General features: G+C 46.6%; 1 protein-coding gene across 1 annotated transcript in view; it reads right to left on the bottom strand.

The window, feature by feature from the left end:
• CRACR2A (calcium release activated channel regulator 2A) overlaps nt 1-16,198 on the bottom strand; it is a 113,217-nt gene that overhangs the window by 24,406 nt on the left and 72,613 nt on the right. Inside the window, exons 8-11 of the mRNA XM_039236358.1 lie at nt 14,565-14,752; nt 9,290-9,361; nt 5,111-5,156; nt 3,088-3,194 (exon numbers count right to left, since the gene is read on the bottom strand). Coding sequence (XP_039092289.1) covers nt 3,088-3,194; nt 5,111-5,156; nt 9,290-9,361; nt 14,565-14,752 — 413 coding nt within the window. The remainder of the gene's footprint in view (nt 1-3,087; nt 3,195-5,110; nt 5,157-9,289; nt 9,362-14,564; nt 14,753-16,198) is intronic.

The following is a 16,198-nucleotide window of genomic DNA, read 5'->3' on the forward strand; positions in this document are numbered from 1 at the left end:
GAAGGTGATGAAAATGATGATGATGGTGGTGGTGATGTTGATGATGATGGTAATCATGAAGGTGGTAATGACGAAGATGATGAAGGTGGTGGTGATGATGAATACCACCAGGTATTTAGCTAATGACAGTCACACACAGATGGACATGTCCTCCTGGAATGCTCAGCTTAGTGGGAGGCTGAAGCAGTAAGGCACAACTAAATATACTCTGGCAAGCTGTGGGAAGTGCTTAAAAGGTGGAGTAAGGGTGTGAGGAAAGGAGCAGAAAAGATCCGGAGAGAGGCACCTTGGTGGCTACGTCGGTTGAGCGTCCAACTTCAGCTCAGGTCATGGTCTCACGGCTTGTGAGTTCAAGTCCCACATTGGGGCTCACCGCTGTCTGTGGAGAGTCTACCTCAGATCCTCTGTCTCCTCTCTCTGCCCCTCCCCCACTTGTGCCCTCTCAAAAATAAATAAAACATTTTTAAAAAGATCTGGAAATAAAGTATTCACAATTAACCATCAGGCCTCGGCTGTGGTCTCAATACTAGCCCTTACTGACCATGCCACTAGGCAAGACACTTTCACTCTTCCAAACCTCAGTTTCCTCAGCATAAAATGTGGCTCATCTCCTCTGCCTGCCTCACAAATAAGAAAATGCATAAGAAGAGACATGTTCACAAAACAGCCCTCGACAATGTGAGTGGGGGATACCACCACTCTGGATGGAGCCCCCACAACTGGATAGATGTCCACTGGTTCCGAAGCAGCTGCCCTCTTGGGGATGGGCTTGAGATTCGAAACAAGCCAGGCTGGGCACCTCTACTGGCCTTTCCTACCTTTCTCTTTCTCTTTCAGTGTCCCTGAAAGTCAGAGTGAAGAGTTAGTGGCCTCAGAGGCCTATGTGCATATTTGCTTCCAGAAGCATCTGAGTGTCAAGAACAAGGAAAGGCAGTAGGAGGTGGAGGGAAGGAACTGGACAACCAGATGCAGAACAAAAGCACAGGCTGTATTTTCAGAAGGTTTTGACAGCAAAGGCCTCACAGGCCCTTCCTGGAACGGGAGTTCAGGCCTCTGTGAACAATTAAAGCTGGGAAGTGTTTTAACTGGAAGTTTGACAGGGAGAACTTTGAGTCCAAAATGGAAACACACATGCACATCCCCACACGTGCACACACGGATGCAATGATTGGAAAAGAAAACGGAATGTGAATGAGGTAAGGAAGTGACAGGGCCAACAGAGAAAGATGGGGAAGGAGCAAAGGTCACAGAGTGTGTAGAACAGTGAAGCTCCCTTCATCCCTCCCCCCCCCCCAGGCTTATAATCTTTATTATTCCTAAGGACCAGCAATAGGAAGGAAAAAGGAAAAACTGCATGTATCTTTGTCCTCAAGTTAAGTACAACTCCGAAAGATAAATTAAGATAGAGGGCTTGCTCACAAAAAGTGGTGACTTAATTTGAGTCCCTTGGTATAAAATAAAGAATTTTGTAGCAATTCAGGGACCTTTCCAGTTATTTATAAAATCATAGCTTTTAATAGAAGCCGACTGTCCTCTCTCCAACAAATTGCTACTATAGTCTACCAAGCCTACTGACTTTAGAACACAATTAGTATTACCATCCACTTTCACTCTACACAAATGCATATGCAAGTGCATACATGTGTTCACATGTGAGTGGGCAGATACACACAGAGGATGTTTTTTGAAAGGCCTTGCAACCAGAAAAAAAAAAAAAGCCAATGCAACAGACCTAAAATGAAGCCTTTTTTGAAAAAAGCTTTTGATTTGGGAAATTCTCGAGCACTACTGATACTCTGTAATACCCTGAACTTAGCATGACTATGTTCATTTCTGGTTTTGTCACCAAAGCCTATGTACCAGCAACAAAGAGCAGTGGCCTCAGCCAAAGTCTGTACTGGAATTTGTAGTGCATGATTTGTTATTTACTTGATTGCCTGTTTCCGTTTTCAACCATAAGCTTCATGAGAACAAAGCTAGGGTCTATTTTGCTTACCACTGTATACTTAGCACATAGCATAATATCTTGCACATAGTAGGCACTCAATGGATATTATGGAAGGATTCATGTTTAACTAATTTTGGAGTCTTCACAGAACTCAAAACAATGTCTGGTACAGAGTAAGCAATTGGTGAATGTTCGTTGTATGAATATATTCAGCGCCGAGGAACCGACAGGCCAACTATCATCACAGAAACTTGGATCCCAAACTGTATCCCTCTCTTGAGCTACTTAGAAAAGGAATTCAGGATGACTGGGTCCAAAGACTTGACTGATGAGCTCATCAACATCTCTGGTGTCATTTTCCCTTTTCGTATTGTGTATTTCATGCTTGCGGTCCTCAGGCTCTCCTGGGTGAGCAAATTCATGCACTTTTTCCCTGCGTTTGATACTTAGGGGTCTGGTTGCCTCTGCCTTTCTGTGGCTATTTATGTGGATGGAACAACATGTCAAAAAAGAAGAGAGGACAGAGGACTGGCTTGCCTCTTTCAATGGGCAATGAGCCACCCCTTTGGGGACTCCAACTCCATTATGTGCTATCTGACAACCACAAAAAATGTTATCTTTGAGGTAATTAATTCCATTGAAAGGAGTCTGTCAAACACAGGCCCTATTCCTGCTCATAAAGGAATTTAACTATTGGAGAGCCCATACCATACTTAATTTCCCTTCAGAGCCAAAAAAGTCATGTCCTTGAAAAACCAATTATATCCATCCTGCTCAACAGAGAGCACAGTACCTTCCAGCCATGCTCCATCTCTCCTGCTCAACCCCTCTCGTCCTCTCTCTCTCTCCTCCGCTGATCTACAGCACTTCTTCAGTTATTTTCTGCAGGCGCACACCAGGGTGAGGTGGCCCCAGAAGTCAATATCCTGTCCCAGGGGCCTGCTCTGCACAGTCCTGCTCCCACTTGGATGTTGGGACAGGAAGGAACATGTCCTCCAAGATTCAAGGGGAATGAGTGCAACTGATTCCAGGCTTCCTCACCCAGGACCTCTCCTTGAGAGACAGCGGGCTCAGAGCCAGCTCCCATGAGTGCAAGACAAATGAACACATAATGAATGAAGAAATACAGAATGACTTACCTCCTAAGAATCCCTCTGCCGTCCATATATTTGCCTATCACAGAGCCAGATCTCTGTTTCCAGTTTGCCTTGGAAGCAGCTGTGTTTGCCTTGGCTGCCTTATCTTTCTGCAGAAACACAGAATGCCCTCAGATCCATGCCTGCCGATGCGTCCCAGTGTTTGAGCAGAAAGGGCTCAACTTTCCCACCTCACAGGTCAGGCTCTAAACAAATTTCTGAAGTAAGATGCAACATTCTTATGCTTCCTGTCAGCACTCACCCACCCTTTCCTTGTGCTATTGTCTCTCATCCGGTTCCCTCCATCTCCCACCCAATAATCTAATGGAATGAATCCATACACAGTTTAGAGCCTGGGGCCCACCTTATTACCCTTCTCAGGAGTACTGACAGTTTGCAAGATGACAATAAGAAGAGATAACGTGGAATGCATAAGAAAATATTTACATGGGGGAAAGACAGTGGATTGTTAAATCACATTAATCTGTGTGGCTCTGTTTACTTCCAAAGCCCCAGAAATGAGAAAGGAACTAACCCAGAGGATCGATTAGCCTGGTGCCCTGGGGGGAAGTGGGGGCTTAGAACCCCGTTGACAATGCTCCCCAGCAGATGTCTTCCAGGACATGAGGGGGAGTTAGAACACGGGTAGAACCTCTCATCAACTATACCCACGATTCCCAGTGATTCGTAATGAGAGAAGGAGGGGCTGCAGTGCTTCCAAAGCCCCTGAAGGTATGGCTATAATGATTCCAAATTAATCTTTAATTATTATTCAGCATGAGCATGATTTTATCCCTCTTTCTTCTATTTCCCACTAGGGGCTCCTAATACCATTCCCTTTTCAAAGCAAAATGAGTTTGGCAAGTGGAAGGAAGGATGTGAGGTCAAAGGATTAGGGGGACATTTGGTTGGAAGTTTTAAAATAAATTCAGTGTTACTTCTAAAACAATTATAACCATTATCATCATCAAACAAACGTGTAGGCTTAAGGCTTGCTCAAATAGTACACAGAGGTGGGCGGTAGAGAAGTTTGCTGCCAGTCAGTGACAGAAAAGAAATAGTGGTGTAACCAGGTCCCCCAGGGATTTGCAGTTATAAACCAGGTCAGACTTAATTCACAGCAAACCGGCTGCCTGATGCTGACCACATTGAGGCCACTGTCCAGCTAAGGTCCACAGCATATGACCCTCCTCTTTCCAAGAGTTTTTTTTTTTTTCTCGAAAGCCCCTCTACTATGGGGAAAAGGACAGGAATTTCCTTTCCTCATGTGATAGTTGGGTTCATGGTCCAAGGAAGCTAATGACTTGCCCAGGGATACACGAGAAATTCATGGTGTCATAAATCCTAATAATTAGAACATTGCATCAATTAATCCTTCCCTCTTTTTCCTTCCCTTCAGAGCATCCGATGGCTCCTATCTAAAGGGGAAGATGAGTAGGAGAACACGGAATCCTTGATTTTGTTTAATGGGGCTCTAAGCGAAGACCTGTAAACAAATAAAGGATTCTGTGCTATTAGGGAAAGTATGGAAGTGTAAGAGCTCAGGTCTGGAGGAGCAGGGTCCCCATAGGATTAGAAATGGGTAAAATCAGCTATGTTAATAGTCAAATATACATTTTTAATTTGTTCCATGATGGTGTAAAAATGCAAATTTCATCAAGCGATATAAGTTTTAATGGAGAAAAAAAAAAACTTGTGAACATTTTGGTTAAAAGTGATCATGGCATTTCAATTGTGCCATCTCCTGGATAGAACTACCATGTCCGTGTCCACGAAATCCGTGACCCTCCCAGTTACTGTAGTCTCTTTAGCCAAGAGGAAAGTGTGGTGCCTCATGGAAAACTCACACACTGCTACCCAGAAGGTCACCCTGCATTTTTTATTATTTTCAAAAAATCCAGGCCATTTTCTGCTTATACAGAAAGAATGAGCCAGACCTCAAGGATATTCTGGGGCCTGTCCCAGCAGGGGCTATGGTGGCCAGCGGACCCAAATTCCGTTCGGAAAAGGAACACAGGGCAATTACCTGAAAACATATGTCCCGTTCATCTCGAAGGTGCTTGTTCCTTTCCCTGCAAACAGAAATGGGGAATCTATTCAGACATGGTATTTGTAGTCAAGAGATCCAAAAGCAGCCACTTTGCCAGTGAGATGGGTGCAGAGAAAGGCTTGACGTGGAAGGCTCAGGGAGCACATGGAAACTCTCTCCTTAGGGGCTGTGACAGAGCGTAGTTTGTGTGTAAATCACTGAGAGGCAGAGGGATAGACAGAATGACTGTGACACCCACCGCCCTTCAGGATCATGCACTGGTCTATCCTGCCACTAGGGGGAGCCTCCCCCCAGAGGGTGACCAGCTTGCTACTGGGGTGTGCGCTCTCTCTGAACCATTCATTCCATGCATGTGTGAAGTCACTCAACAAATGTCTCCTGAGCACCCGCTACATGCTAAGTACAGTCCTAGCTATTAAGGTTTACACAAATGGATAAAAGAAAATGTTTCTGTCCTCGGGGAATTGGTGTTTTAGTGCAGGGCTCGTTGCTATGGAGAAAGGTAAAGCAGGGATGTGGAATAAAGAGTGCAGGGGTGCAGTGGTAGTTCAGTAGTCAGGGAGGTCAGGGAGGCGGCATCTGGGCAGAGGGGCAGTTGGGGGCAGAGTGGCACAAGCAGAGGAGACAGCAAGGGCTAAGCCTGGAGTCAGGCTCTGCTGGGTGTGTGCAAGGAACCCCAGGGAGGGCATCAGAGTGCTCAGAGGGGAGCCACTAGGAAATGAGGTCAGAAGGGCGCCTGGCTGGCTCAGTTCATTGAGCGTCTAACTCTTAATCGTGGCTCAGGTCATGATCTCACAGTTTGTGGGATCGACCCCCACGTAGGGCTCTGTGCTGATGGCATAGAGCCTGCTTGGGATTCTGTCTCTCCCTCTCTCTCCACACCTCCCGCCTCAAGATAAATACATAAACACTTTTAGAAAAGGAAATGAGGTCAGAGTAAGGTGGGAGGACAAGTGGAGACCTGTTCATTTGTGGTCTTGTAGGTCATCGTAGGAACTTGGGATTCTATTCCAGACGAGATATGAAGCTGTGGAGGTTGGGGGAGTGGCAATGGAGTGTCCTGATCTGACTCAAGTTTCCAAAGGAGCCCTATAGATGCTGTATTAAGAATATATTGCTGGAGATAAGGATGGCACCCTGAAAACTGGCAACTCTTTTAAACACCATGGAGGTCACTGGTTCCCCTTTCAGTGTAATGGAGGCAGAAGGAGCATGACTGGTGGGTTGAGAATGTGAAGAAAGGAAATGGAGATGGAATGCAAGTGCAAACAATTCTTTTGAAAGGTTTTGAAAGCCATTAAGGAAATGGAAAGTAGCTGGATGGGGAAGTGGTGAAGGAGCTACTGGAGAAGAAGTGCTGTAGGACATTGATTGGTCTCTCCGAAGGAGGAAGAACTGGCCATGGAGGAGAGAGAACACAGGCTGAACCAGCCCTTCAGGAAGGAGGTCTCATTCTAGGGCACATTTGGGAGCCAGGCACACCGGGCATTCAACCACCACGACAGAGAAGGCAGGAGATGGGCACAGTTGGGCATACGGGACATGGTCATGTGACAGTTCTGCCTGTCTCTGTAATAGTAGCAAACCCTGAGAATGGCAAATGGAGAGTCTGCTTCCAGAAGGCCCTTTCCTCTGTGCTGGCAGAGAGATTAGCAGCCCTGCACCTGGGTGAGGACAGGGGGGCCCCGGGAAGCCCCATTTCCATCAGGGAGTACACTGCGTTGTTTCCAGCTTCGTGCAGCCATTTCCACGCAGAAGCTTCAGCAGTCAAAGAGATGTCACACTCTCGGATTAGAGGGAACTTAACGGAGGACCATGGGGGAGAAGAAGGGGAAAAATAGTGGGGGAGGGGGAGAGAGGCAAACCATGAGAGACTCTTGAATGCTGAGAACACGGGCTGATGGGCGTGGGGGAGAGAGGCAGGGGGGTGATGTGCATGGAGGAGGGCACTTGTGGGGATGAGCACTGGGTGTTATATGGAAACCAACTTGACAATAAACTAAAAAAAAATCACCAAATGAGCAGAAAAAACAAAGAGATGTCACTCTCTCTAAATAAATGTCCACTTTCATTCACACCGCTGCCCTGTCCTGATGGTCACTCGTATATACTATCTAGCTCTCAAGAAAAGCCTGTGAGGCAGGCATGAGAAAACTGATGCTCCAACTGGTTAACTCAATTGCCCAAGGTCACACAAGGTAATAAGGGTAGTGCTGGGTCTTGTCTGAGATCCAGCTCCAAAGTCCGTGTTCCCAGCTGAAAGCCCTGGAATTGTTTCTTTTTGCTGCTACTTGACCCTAGGAGGGCAGTCCCTTCTAAAGCTGTCACATCCCAGCCATTGCCATGATGGGGGCAGACCCCTGTCCTCCCTGGTACCTCCAACTCGCTATTCCTTCCCTCAGCATCACCTCTGTCCTTGATTCCCATTTCCCCCACTGCTCTCTGTCGCTACCTGATGATTTCACTGTGGAGGAAAAGTCTGCCACAGGGGCCTTCATACCAAGGACGGACTTTGACCAGCTGCAGAATCTAAGTTTATATGCATGCGATAGCACAGAAAGGCTTTGGGCATGTGATTCTGCATAAATGCCAGTCTCCGTCAAAAAGACCCATGCGTTTGTAGAGATCTGCCTTACCATTCTCCTCTGCTCATTCGCTTTGAATCTGTCCTTTTCTTCTAAGGACAGCAGAAGAAAGGGGAAAAAATCCCAAAATTTGTGCTTGTACACCCTGTTCTCTGCTTTTCACTAAAGCCTTCTAAGATTCAAGACCTGTTCGCAAATGGATTATAACTTGGCCATGTCAGAACCCTAGTCCATCTCCCCAGCCTTTGCAGTCCTGTTTGAATCATGTATTGAGGGAAGTAAATCTGAAATGCATTCAGTTCTGAGTACTTTTCAATTTGGTAGCATCCAAGATGCCAGACACGGTGACCTCACCTTGCTTTCAAATAAAACAAAACAAAAACAAAACAAGTCAGAGTGCACCTGATTCAAGACTACTGCACTCTAAAAATCAGAACCTGGGGAGCCTGGGTGGCTCAGTCAGTTAAGCGGACCACTCTTGATTTGGGTCATGATCTTATATGGTTTGTGAGTTTGAGCCCCACGTTAGGCTTTGTGCTGATAGTGTGGAGCCTGCTTGGGATTCTTCTTTCTCTCTCTCTCTCTCTCAAAATAAATAAATAAACTTAAAACAAAATAAAAATCTGAAGCCAAAGTGCTCATGCCCCATCAACCATTCCCAAGAGGTGTTTGGCAGACAGAAGTTACTGTAACTTGGAAACCTCACACATGAATGTGAAAATCCCATCTTTCCGCACACTGGTTTTGTTTTGGGTTTGGTTTTGGCACGTTCCAGACCAATGAGCTTTGAATTTACAGTAAGTTTAGCAAGCAGAGGAAACTCTAAATTCCTTTGCTCTGTTTATGCTCTGTGTGTGACTCATTTACTCATTCAACAGACATTAAGAAAATATGGTAGAATCAAGAGAATCAGCCAGATACAGATCTCAATTCTGACTCCCAGAGTGAGTGGCTGTGTCTCCTTTGGTAAATTGCTTCATTTCTCTGCTACCAATTTCCTTCTCTGTTAATTTCTCTATCAGGAACTGCCCACCTTTCCTTAATTTTGTTGAAGGTGAAAGGGATACCAGGAGCACCTTGGTGGTTCAGTCAGTTGAGTGTCTTGACACTGGCTCAGGTCATGATCTCAAGTTTGTGGGTTTGAGCCCCATGCATGGAACCTGCTTTGGATTGTCTCCCTTTCTCTCTGTGCCTCCCCAGTTCATGCCCTCTCTCTCTCAAAAGTAAACATTAAAATTTTTTTTTTTAAAAAAAGAAAGGGATACTACATCTGCCATTGGGTGGATGCTCAAGAAATTCATATCCCCTCCTACCTGAGCAGGTACTGTGCAAAGTGCTGTGGGAGATGCCACAACGAATGAGGCAGAGCCCACCTGCAGATGTACAAACTGGAGAGGGACGTGGGCGCGTGTGTGAATGGGCCAAACAATATTCTGGGGATCAGGGAAATGAGGGCACTCTCTCAGCAGCTGTGATCGTCCAGAACTAAGGCAGGGAAGACTCTCAGACTGGCCCTTCCAACCCAAGGAATGTGGGATGTGCCTTTGGAATACGTCCAGTGCTGACGCACCTCAGGAGATCCAGTTGCTTCAGGAGCCCTGACTTCTCGCGCTGCAGACTCTCCGTCACGCGGTACACTTCCCTGAATAAGAGGCAAACACAGATTATGAGCTTCCATAAAGGGGATGTAAGCCACCATGGTGTGAGGGGCTGTACTGCAGTTGGATCCCCAGGGTGCCCAGGACCAGCAGGCAACACCCCACCCTGGGGACAGGGGGGTGTAGAGACATATGCCTCCCCTGGTGAGCACCTGCTATGTGCAGGCGGTTATAGCTATAATCTCACATCATCAACACCGACTCCCGATAGGGAAGGCGAGATTATCCCCATTTTACAGACACAGACAGAGAGTCGGTAACTCTCCCCATGTCCCACAGACATTCCATGACTGAGTCAAGGTCCTAATCTAGATTAGGATTCCCTACTCCCAAACCCATGAACAGGGCTTCATAATCATCACGTGACTTTCCCAGGCTCCAGGTGACCCCTGCCCTACCCAGAAGTCAGAGAATTAGAACCAATATTCTCCAGCCCAATCTTGCAGGGTGAGAGCAGAACTTGTGTTTTTCCCCTAGCTGGTTTCGTTTGTTTCCAGAAGCTCCAGAAGAATCCTTCCCCATCCTCCCCCATAAGTCTCCAATCTATTCTTAGATCTCTGGAATTTCCTCAGTTGGTCATTCATTTCTTTAACTTAGGAGTTCTTATCTCTAGCCATAAAGCAGAAAGTAAATGTATCCATTGTAATCAGATGCTTAAATCACAGTGTGACCACGTCAATTATATCAGGAGTTTAGAGTAAGGGGAGGGAGGAGCTGAGAGGTAGTGGAGGTGTCTGGAGACCAACTCAGATGGTGATGCAGTGTCTGCCTAGTTTGACTGCATCTCTAAGTGCAACCCAGCGGCCAGCATGAAGGCATTGTCAACACACAGCAGTAAGAAACAGGGGCCCCTGGGTGGCTCAGTTGGTTAACCGTCCAACTCTTCGTTTCAGCTCAGGTCATGATCTCACAGTTTGTGGTTCAAGCCCTACATCGGGCTCCCTGCTGACAGCTCAGAGCCTAGAGCCTGCTTGGGATTCCGTCTCACTCTCTCTCTCCCCTCCCCTGCTTGAGCACTCCATGCTCTTTCTCTCTTTCAAAATAAATAAATAAACAACAACAAACAAATAAAAGTAAGAAACAAAAGGAGAGAGGGCAGAGAGTGAGGGAGGAAAGAAACAGGGAGGGATGGAGGAAGGAAGAGAGGAAAGGAGGGGTGAGTCGAGGAAGTATTCAACACCACCCAGGGAAGAAAGAAAAAAGGAAAGCAGAATTGGAAAATAAGCCTTGCTGAACTTGGCAACTTTGCCTCCATCCTTCCCTCTGTGCTCTGCACTGTGCTTTTAGAAATGTTTGACTCACCCCTAAGCTTACTGCAAAAGGCCCAGAGTTCCACATTTCCAAAGCACAGCATAGCTTCTAGTGTAGGGGGCATCTTACAGTCTCACAAATGCATCCATTTCCATAGGTTGGCCAGACTACCCGGATTGTGCACATACAGGGCTGGGCGGGGACAGCCACCCCTCTCCTGCCCCCTCCATGTCATTACTGAACTGGAGAAAACAGCACCTGCTTGCTCGGTCCATAAGGCTTGGGCCCTCCTCACAACAATCAGATTCCTTAAAAGGTATCTGTGTGGTTCTCCCCCCTATACAGAATAATTATAAAGTCAGTTTACAACAATAACAGACTGAATCAAATTCTAAGTTCACCTCAGACAATCCTAATTAAGCAACAAAACTTCTCTAGCTCCTGCAGAGATGCCAATTCCTAAGGTTTTATTACCAATTATATTTAATTTCAACTTGAGGGAAAACAATGTATTTCCCATTATCCAAACTGGATCCTCAGATCCCTGTCTTGGATTCTGCTGTGATGAGCAGTACATGAGCACAGCTGTTTGCTGTTGTGGTGCCCTGTGAGCCACGATGGCTTTGTGGTTCCTCCGTCCCAGCCCTGGGTTCTGATTCTTGACCAGGAGCAGACAACCCTGCCCCTGCTGAGAGAAATCACTCCGTGGACACCCAAGGTCTGTGTTCTCACAGAGCATTTGAGTTAGGAGCCAGTTCCTATAATATAAGGCATTCCAGGTCTTTGCCCTGTTTACACAACACAGTTGACTGCTGGAGACACACACACACACACACACACATATTACATATTGATGCAAATATATGTCTACCTGTTTGTCTAATAAACGTGCTTCTATTTAGATACACACACATCATCAGGCTTTTTCTGTGTTCACAAAAAGGAAGGCATCTGACCTAGACATTCTCAAGGTCTATACTGGAAACTATGTGAATTGAAAGAGAAAGAACTCTCCATTTTTCATAGGAGTAACTGGTGACATGTTTATGGTTTTCTTTAGGGAACTGCTGTTGGCTTTGTCTTCTGGAGAGGGATGAGAGGGAGCATCTCCAAAATATATCGTCAAGTGAAAACGCAGGCAAATGCTGAACAGTGTATAAATGAAAATTGTGTGTGTGTGTGTGTGTGTGTGTGTGTGCGTGTGTGTGCACATGTGTATGCCTATATATGCATAGAACACTCTGGAAGGATCCACAAGAAACCCTGAGTGGTGGCCTCTGGGTGACTGCAGGCTCAGAGTCATGGGTGGCGCGGGGATGGGCACAGGCCCCTTGCTGAGTGTAGATCCATTTGTGCCTCATCATAAACTACCCACCCCAGATGAAAATTCATTAACAAAATAAACAGGTGCTGCTTTCCAAGCTGACCTTCATCTTTATATTATCTCTCCTGCTTGATTGTTCTTTCTTTATCTTATTTTAAAATCAAGTTCTCCTTCCTTGAGCATCTTCGGGGAACAGAAAAAATATTTTTGTCCATTTAGAATTCTAGCTGATAAATGACTAAGTCTTCTTATCTCCCAGTCCTGTCCTCTCCTTTCCCAGCTTCTCTGGTGCAGCATCAGACAGCAAGACGTTGTGGAGCGGAAGCACAGGGTATGGGGAGAACTCAGCTCTGTCCCTGTTTTTTGGCACTAACTAGTTGTGTGGCTTTGAGTAGGTCACTGCATCTCTCTGAGCCTCATGTTCTTGGTTTATAAAATGAAGAAAGAGGAAGATGAGAGCACTCAGCTTCTGTCAGTACTGCGGGTCTGAGACTCTGTTCTACAGAGAACCAGCTAAGGCTCTCACTGCCCTTCTCTCCTGACCTCCCCAGACAGGACATTCTCTTCTGGGCTCCAGCATGTTTTCCAGCTGCATAAGGCATTGCACGCTTTTTGAAAACAAGTCAGGAAGGTTCTGAAATCATTTATCTCTTCCTCCTAACCCTCTTTTTCAATTCCCAGCCTCCTGAGATCGTCTCTGGCTTGGTTAATTAAGATAAGACTTCAGAAAGATTTTAATCCTCATGCTGTGATTTGATACCCTGGCACTGGGTGCTTATTTCCATTTGCTGTTCTAATGCTGGTGCCTTCAGATGTTTGTTGTTTTAGAACTTGATTGAATTTTAAGAGCCTGAATCCTTAATTCTGTTTGTAAAGTTAAATGCCTGTGCCTTGTTGGCCTGCTCTCAATGAGGAGGAACTGATTTTGCTCCTTTACAATGAAATACACTGTCCTGCCCGTGGTCACCCAAGAATTGGAGTGAAAGGTTTTGTTTTAAATCAGCTGCTCAGAATGCATTTTTTTTTTTTTAAATTAGAGAAGTCTTGGGGCACCTGGGTGACTCAGTCGGTTAAGCATCTGACTTGGGCTCAGGTCATGATCTCACGGTTTGTGAGTTAAAGCCCCGCGTTGGGTTCTGTGTTGACAGCTCAGAGCATAGACCTTCGTCAGATTCTGTGTCTCCCTCTCTCTCTGCCCCTCCCCTGCTCGTTCTCTGTCTCTCAAAAATAAATAAATGTTTAAAAAAATAAAATCAATAAAAAACAAACAAACTAGAGAAGTCTTACTAGGGTGAAGCTCCACATGCAAACACATTTCCTCCCTCTCACTCTGGGCAATCAGTCCCAAGCAGCACAGGACAGCACAGGACAGACAGACAGCAGAACAACTTGATTTAGGCTAATGGACCCAAATTTTGCCAGCAGTCAGACAGGGTGAGGGCTTTCACTTTTGAACAAGGAGAGTTAACGTATGTAACACTCAGGCACTGGTAGGTAATACTGTCCTATTCTCTGAAATCAGCCTCTCTGTAATACCTGCCACAGGACCAGGCACACGTTACCTTCTGCGGAATGAACGAAGGGAATGAATGAATGCATGAATGAGTGATGAGTGAATGATGGCCAGTCCCGCTCCTGAGTACATATTTTTTGGCCGGCTCATTAGTCACTGTGCAGAGTCAGCAAGATGTGTCTACCACTGAGTGTTGTGCTAGACAGTTACTGAGAACCTCAGACTCCATAAATTAGGGTTGATAATTACAGTACCTGCTACATCAGGGTGCTTGTAAAGTTCATACGAAATGATGTCAAATTATTGACATAGGTGAGATACATTGAATGTACAACAAGGTACCTGGGGCAGAGGAGTCTGCAATAAATTTTTAACACGAGTAAGTAAACAAATATATGGGTAAATGTGTGAACAAGTAAGTGGGACTCCTGTCTCTGGACACGCCCAGGAGCGCATTCGTTCTCAGAACCTAACACTTCCAAGACGAGATGGATGGCCGGTGCTCCAGCAACTCCTCAGCCCCAGCCTGCAGACCCGGCCCTAGATTCTTCCTCACGTGTGCGTCTGCCTAGCAGGCTGAGCCCACTGGCCACACACACAAAGGCAGGTCACTGGCAAACCAGGCCTGAGAGATGTGGGGCTCCCTGCACTGGGCCCACCAAGGACATTGGTGGGAGAGAGCAGGCAGACTGCAGCGAAGATTCCAGGGCACCGTCATCCCCTCCGTCGGATTACATGTTGGCATCAGAAGACTACATGCGTCACTCTCGTCCTGGGTCTCTAACCTATGACAGGCACATGTGGTCTGTGCACACTCAGCCTTTTCTCAAAGACTGCCCCGTATTTGTTGGCTGGATAACACATCTTTTGAATCAAGGACAGGGTTGTAGATTTCCTGTCAATCCTAGATTCTGCTTGCTCCAGTACTGGTCTGCTTAATGGCCTCGGGATCCTAGAAGAGATTTCAGGGAGCAAGCAGCCCCCAAGCCCCACATTGTAGGCAAGGCGGCAGGGTCTCTGAGGGAGGAGACCTTGGCACGCTCACAGCAGGAGGTGAGGCTGGACGGCAGGGACAGGAGCCCATGAGGGCCAGACTCACATCTCCTTCTCCTGCTGGAGTTGGTGGGCCTCTCGCTGGAGGCTCTCCAACTGCTCCCGGGCGTCCTGCAGCTCCCGGGAGGTCCGCTCCAGCTCCTGGGCCAGCTCCTGGTTCGTGACTTTCAGCTTGGTGTTCTCGGCCTTGGTCTCATGCTCATCATTTTGCAGGGTGGTGCACTGGCCTTCCAGCTGGAAAGGAAGGTGGGAATGATGAACAACCCCCAGCCAGTCTGGCCCTGCCCCAGCCTCCCCTTGCTTTCTCCACTTGTACGTGGGAGCCCTCACTGCCAGTCCTCACTGCCGACCTTCACTGCCCTTGGCCCTTGACAGGCTTTGTCCCGCAGGAGCTACTGAACAGTCCAGAGGGTATTATAGTCCGGCACCATTCACAAAGACCGCTAGGAAAGGGAGGTCAGCAATCCATCTGTGTTGTGTCCCCAGTCCTGGTGATGATAACGATGACCATTAGCATCTCATCCATAGTCTTGAGAGCCAACCTAAATCCCCCCATCCCTTCAGCCAATTGTCCCCCTCAGCCCTGATGGACAGGGGAAGCAGCTAAGTGGTGTTCTTAATAAAACTGTCCTTCCCAATTTTGAATACTGACAGCAAATCTATGTATCCCCTTTTCCTCGCTCCACTAAATAAATCCGTTCCTTTAATCTAGAGAAACGTTGTGTGGTGGCCAGAAACTCTGGAAATTCTTAGCAAATAGCTAAAACAGGTCAAACCAACCATATACTTTTTTTCCATGTCCCGAAAGCAACTAAAAAAACCTGCATTTGTATAACTGCAGCGTTTCTTGGTTGGTGATTCTGCCTTGCAAAGCTTCTAACCCTCTCACCAGAGGAGGAATCAAACCAAGCAAATATATCATAATAAATTTAGTTTAATAAATGCGGCCAGCGAGGGGAAGAGGAGACAGCAACAAGGAATTCTGTGTGATTCTCAAGAGGCTCCTGTGTAATCAGGCAAGCATGCAGTAATTAAATCGAGTGGCAATCATTCATTTGAGGGATAAGTCTAATTGGTAAGAACTTAATGCATAATAGTGAGGGGGAAGAGAGTAGGAGAAGAAAGGGGTGGCTGTGGAAGGGTAATGGGAAGGCAGCTGGCAGTTCCTCGAGTGGAAATTATTTTGCTACAGAAGAAAGAAACCAAGAGGCATGTGGGTGCCTCGGTTTCAGCTCAGGTCATGATCTCACGGTTTCGTGAGTTCGAGCCCCATGTCCAGCTCTGTGCTGACAGCTCAGAGCCTGTTTGGGATTCTCTCTCTCTCTCTCTCTCTCTCTCTCTCTCTGCCCCTCCCCCACTCACACTGTCTCCATCTCTCTCAAAAATAAATAAAGTAAAAAAAAAAAAGAATTTATTTTAAAAACAGAAAGAAACCAAAATGCATAGGTCAGGGAGCAGCAGGAGTGGGACAGTCTGCAGCCTCAGCGTGGGGGAGCTTCGAGCATATTTTAATGTGTTGCTGAAAATAGCCCTCTCTATTCAAACAGAAGCAGTGTGTCTGGGTCTATCCAGGGCAGGATTCCTTCTAGTGCCAGACAAAACAAAACGAGAGGACAAGTGGCACCCTGGCCTCTCTCCCCCATGAGCCCTCACTTTGCAGAGGAGTCTGTGATTGTGACG

The sequence above is a fragment of the Hyaena hyaena genome, unplaced genomic scaffold (genome assembly GCF_003009895.1).
Source record: "Hyaena hyaena isolate Hyena2069 unplaced genomic scaffold, ASM300989v1 scaffold_108, whole genome shotgun sequence".
NCBI lineage: Eukaryota > Metazoa > Chordata > Mammalia > Carnivora > Hyaenidae > Hyaena > Hyaena hyaena.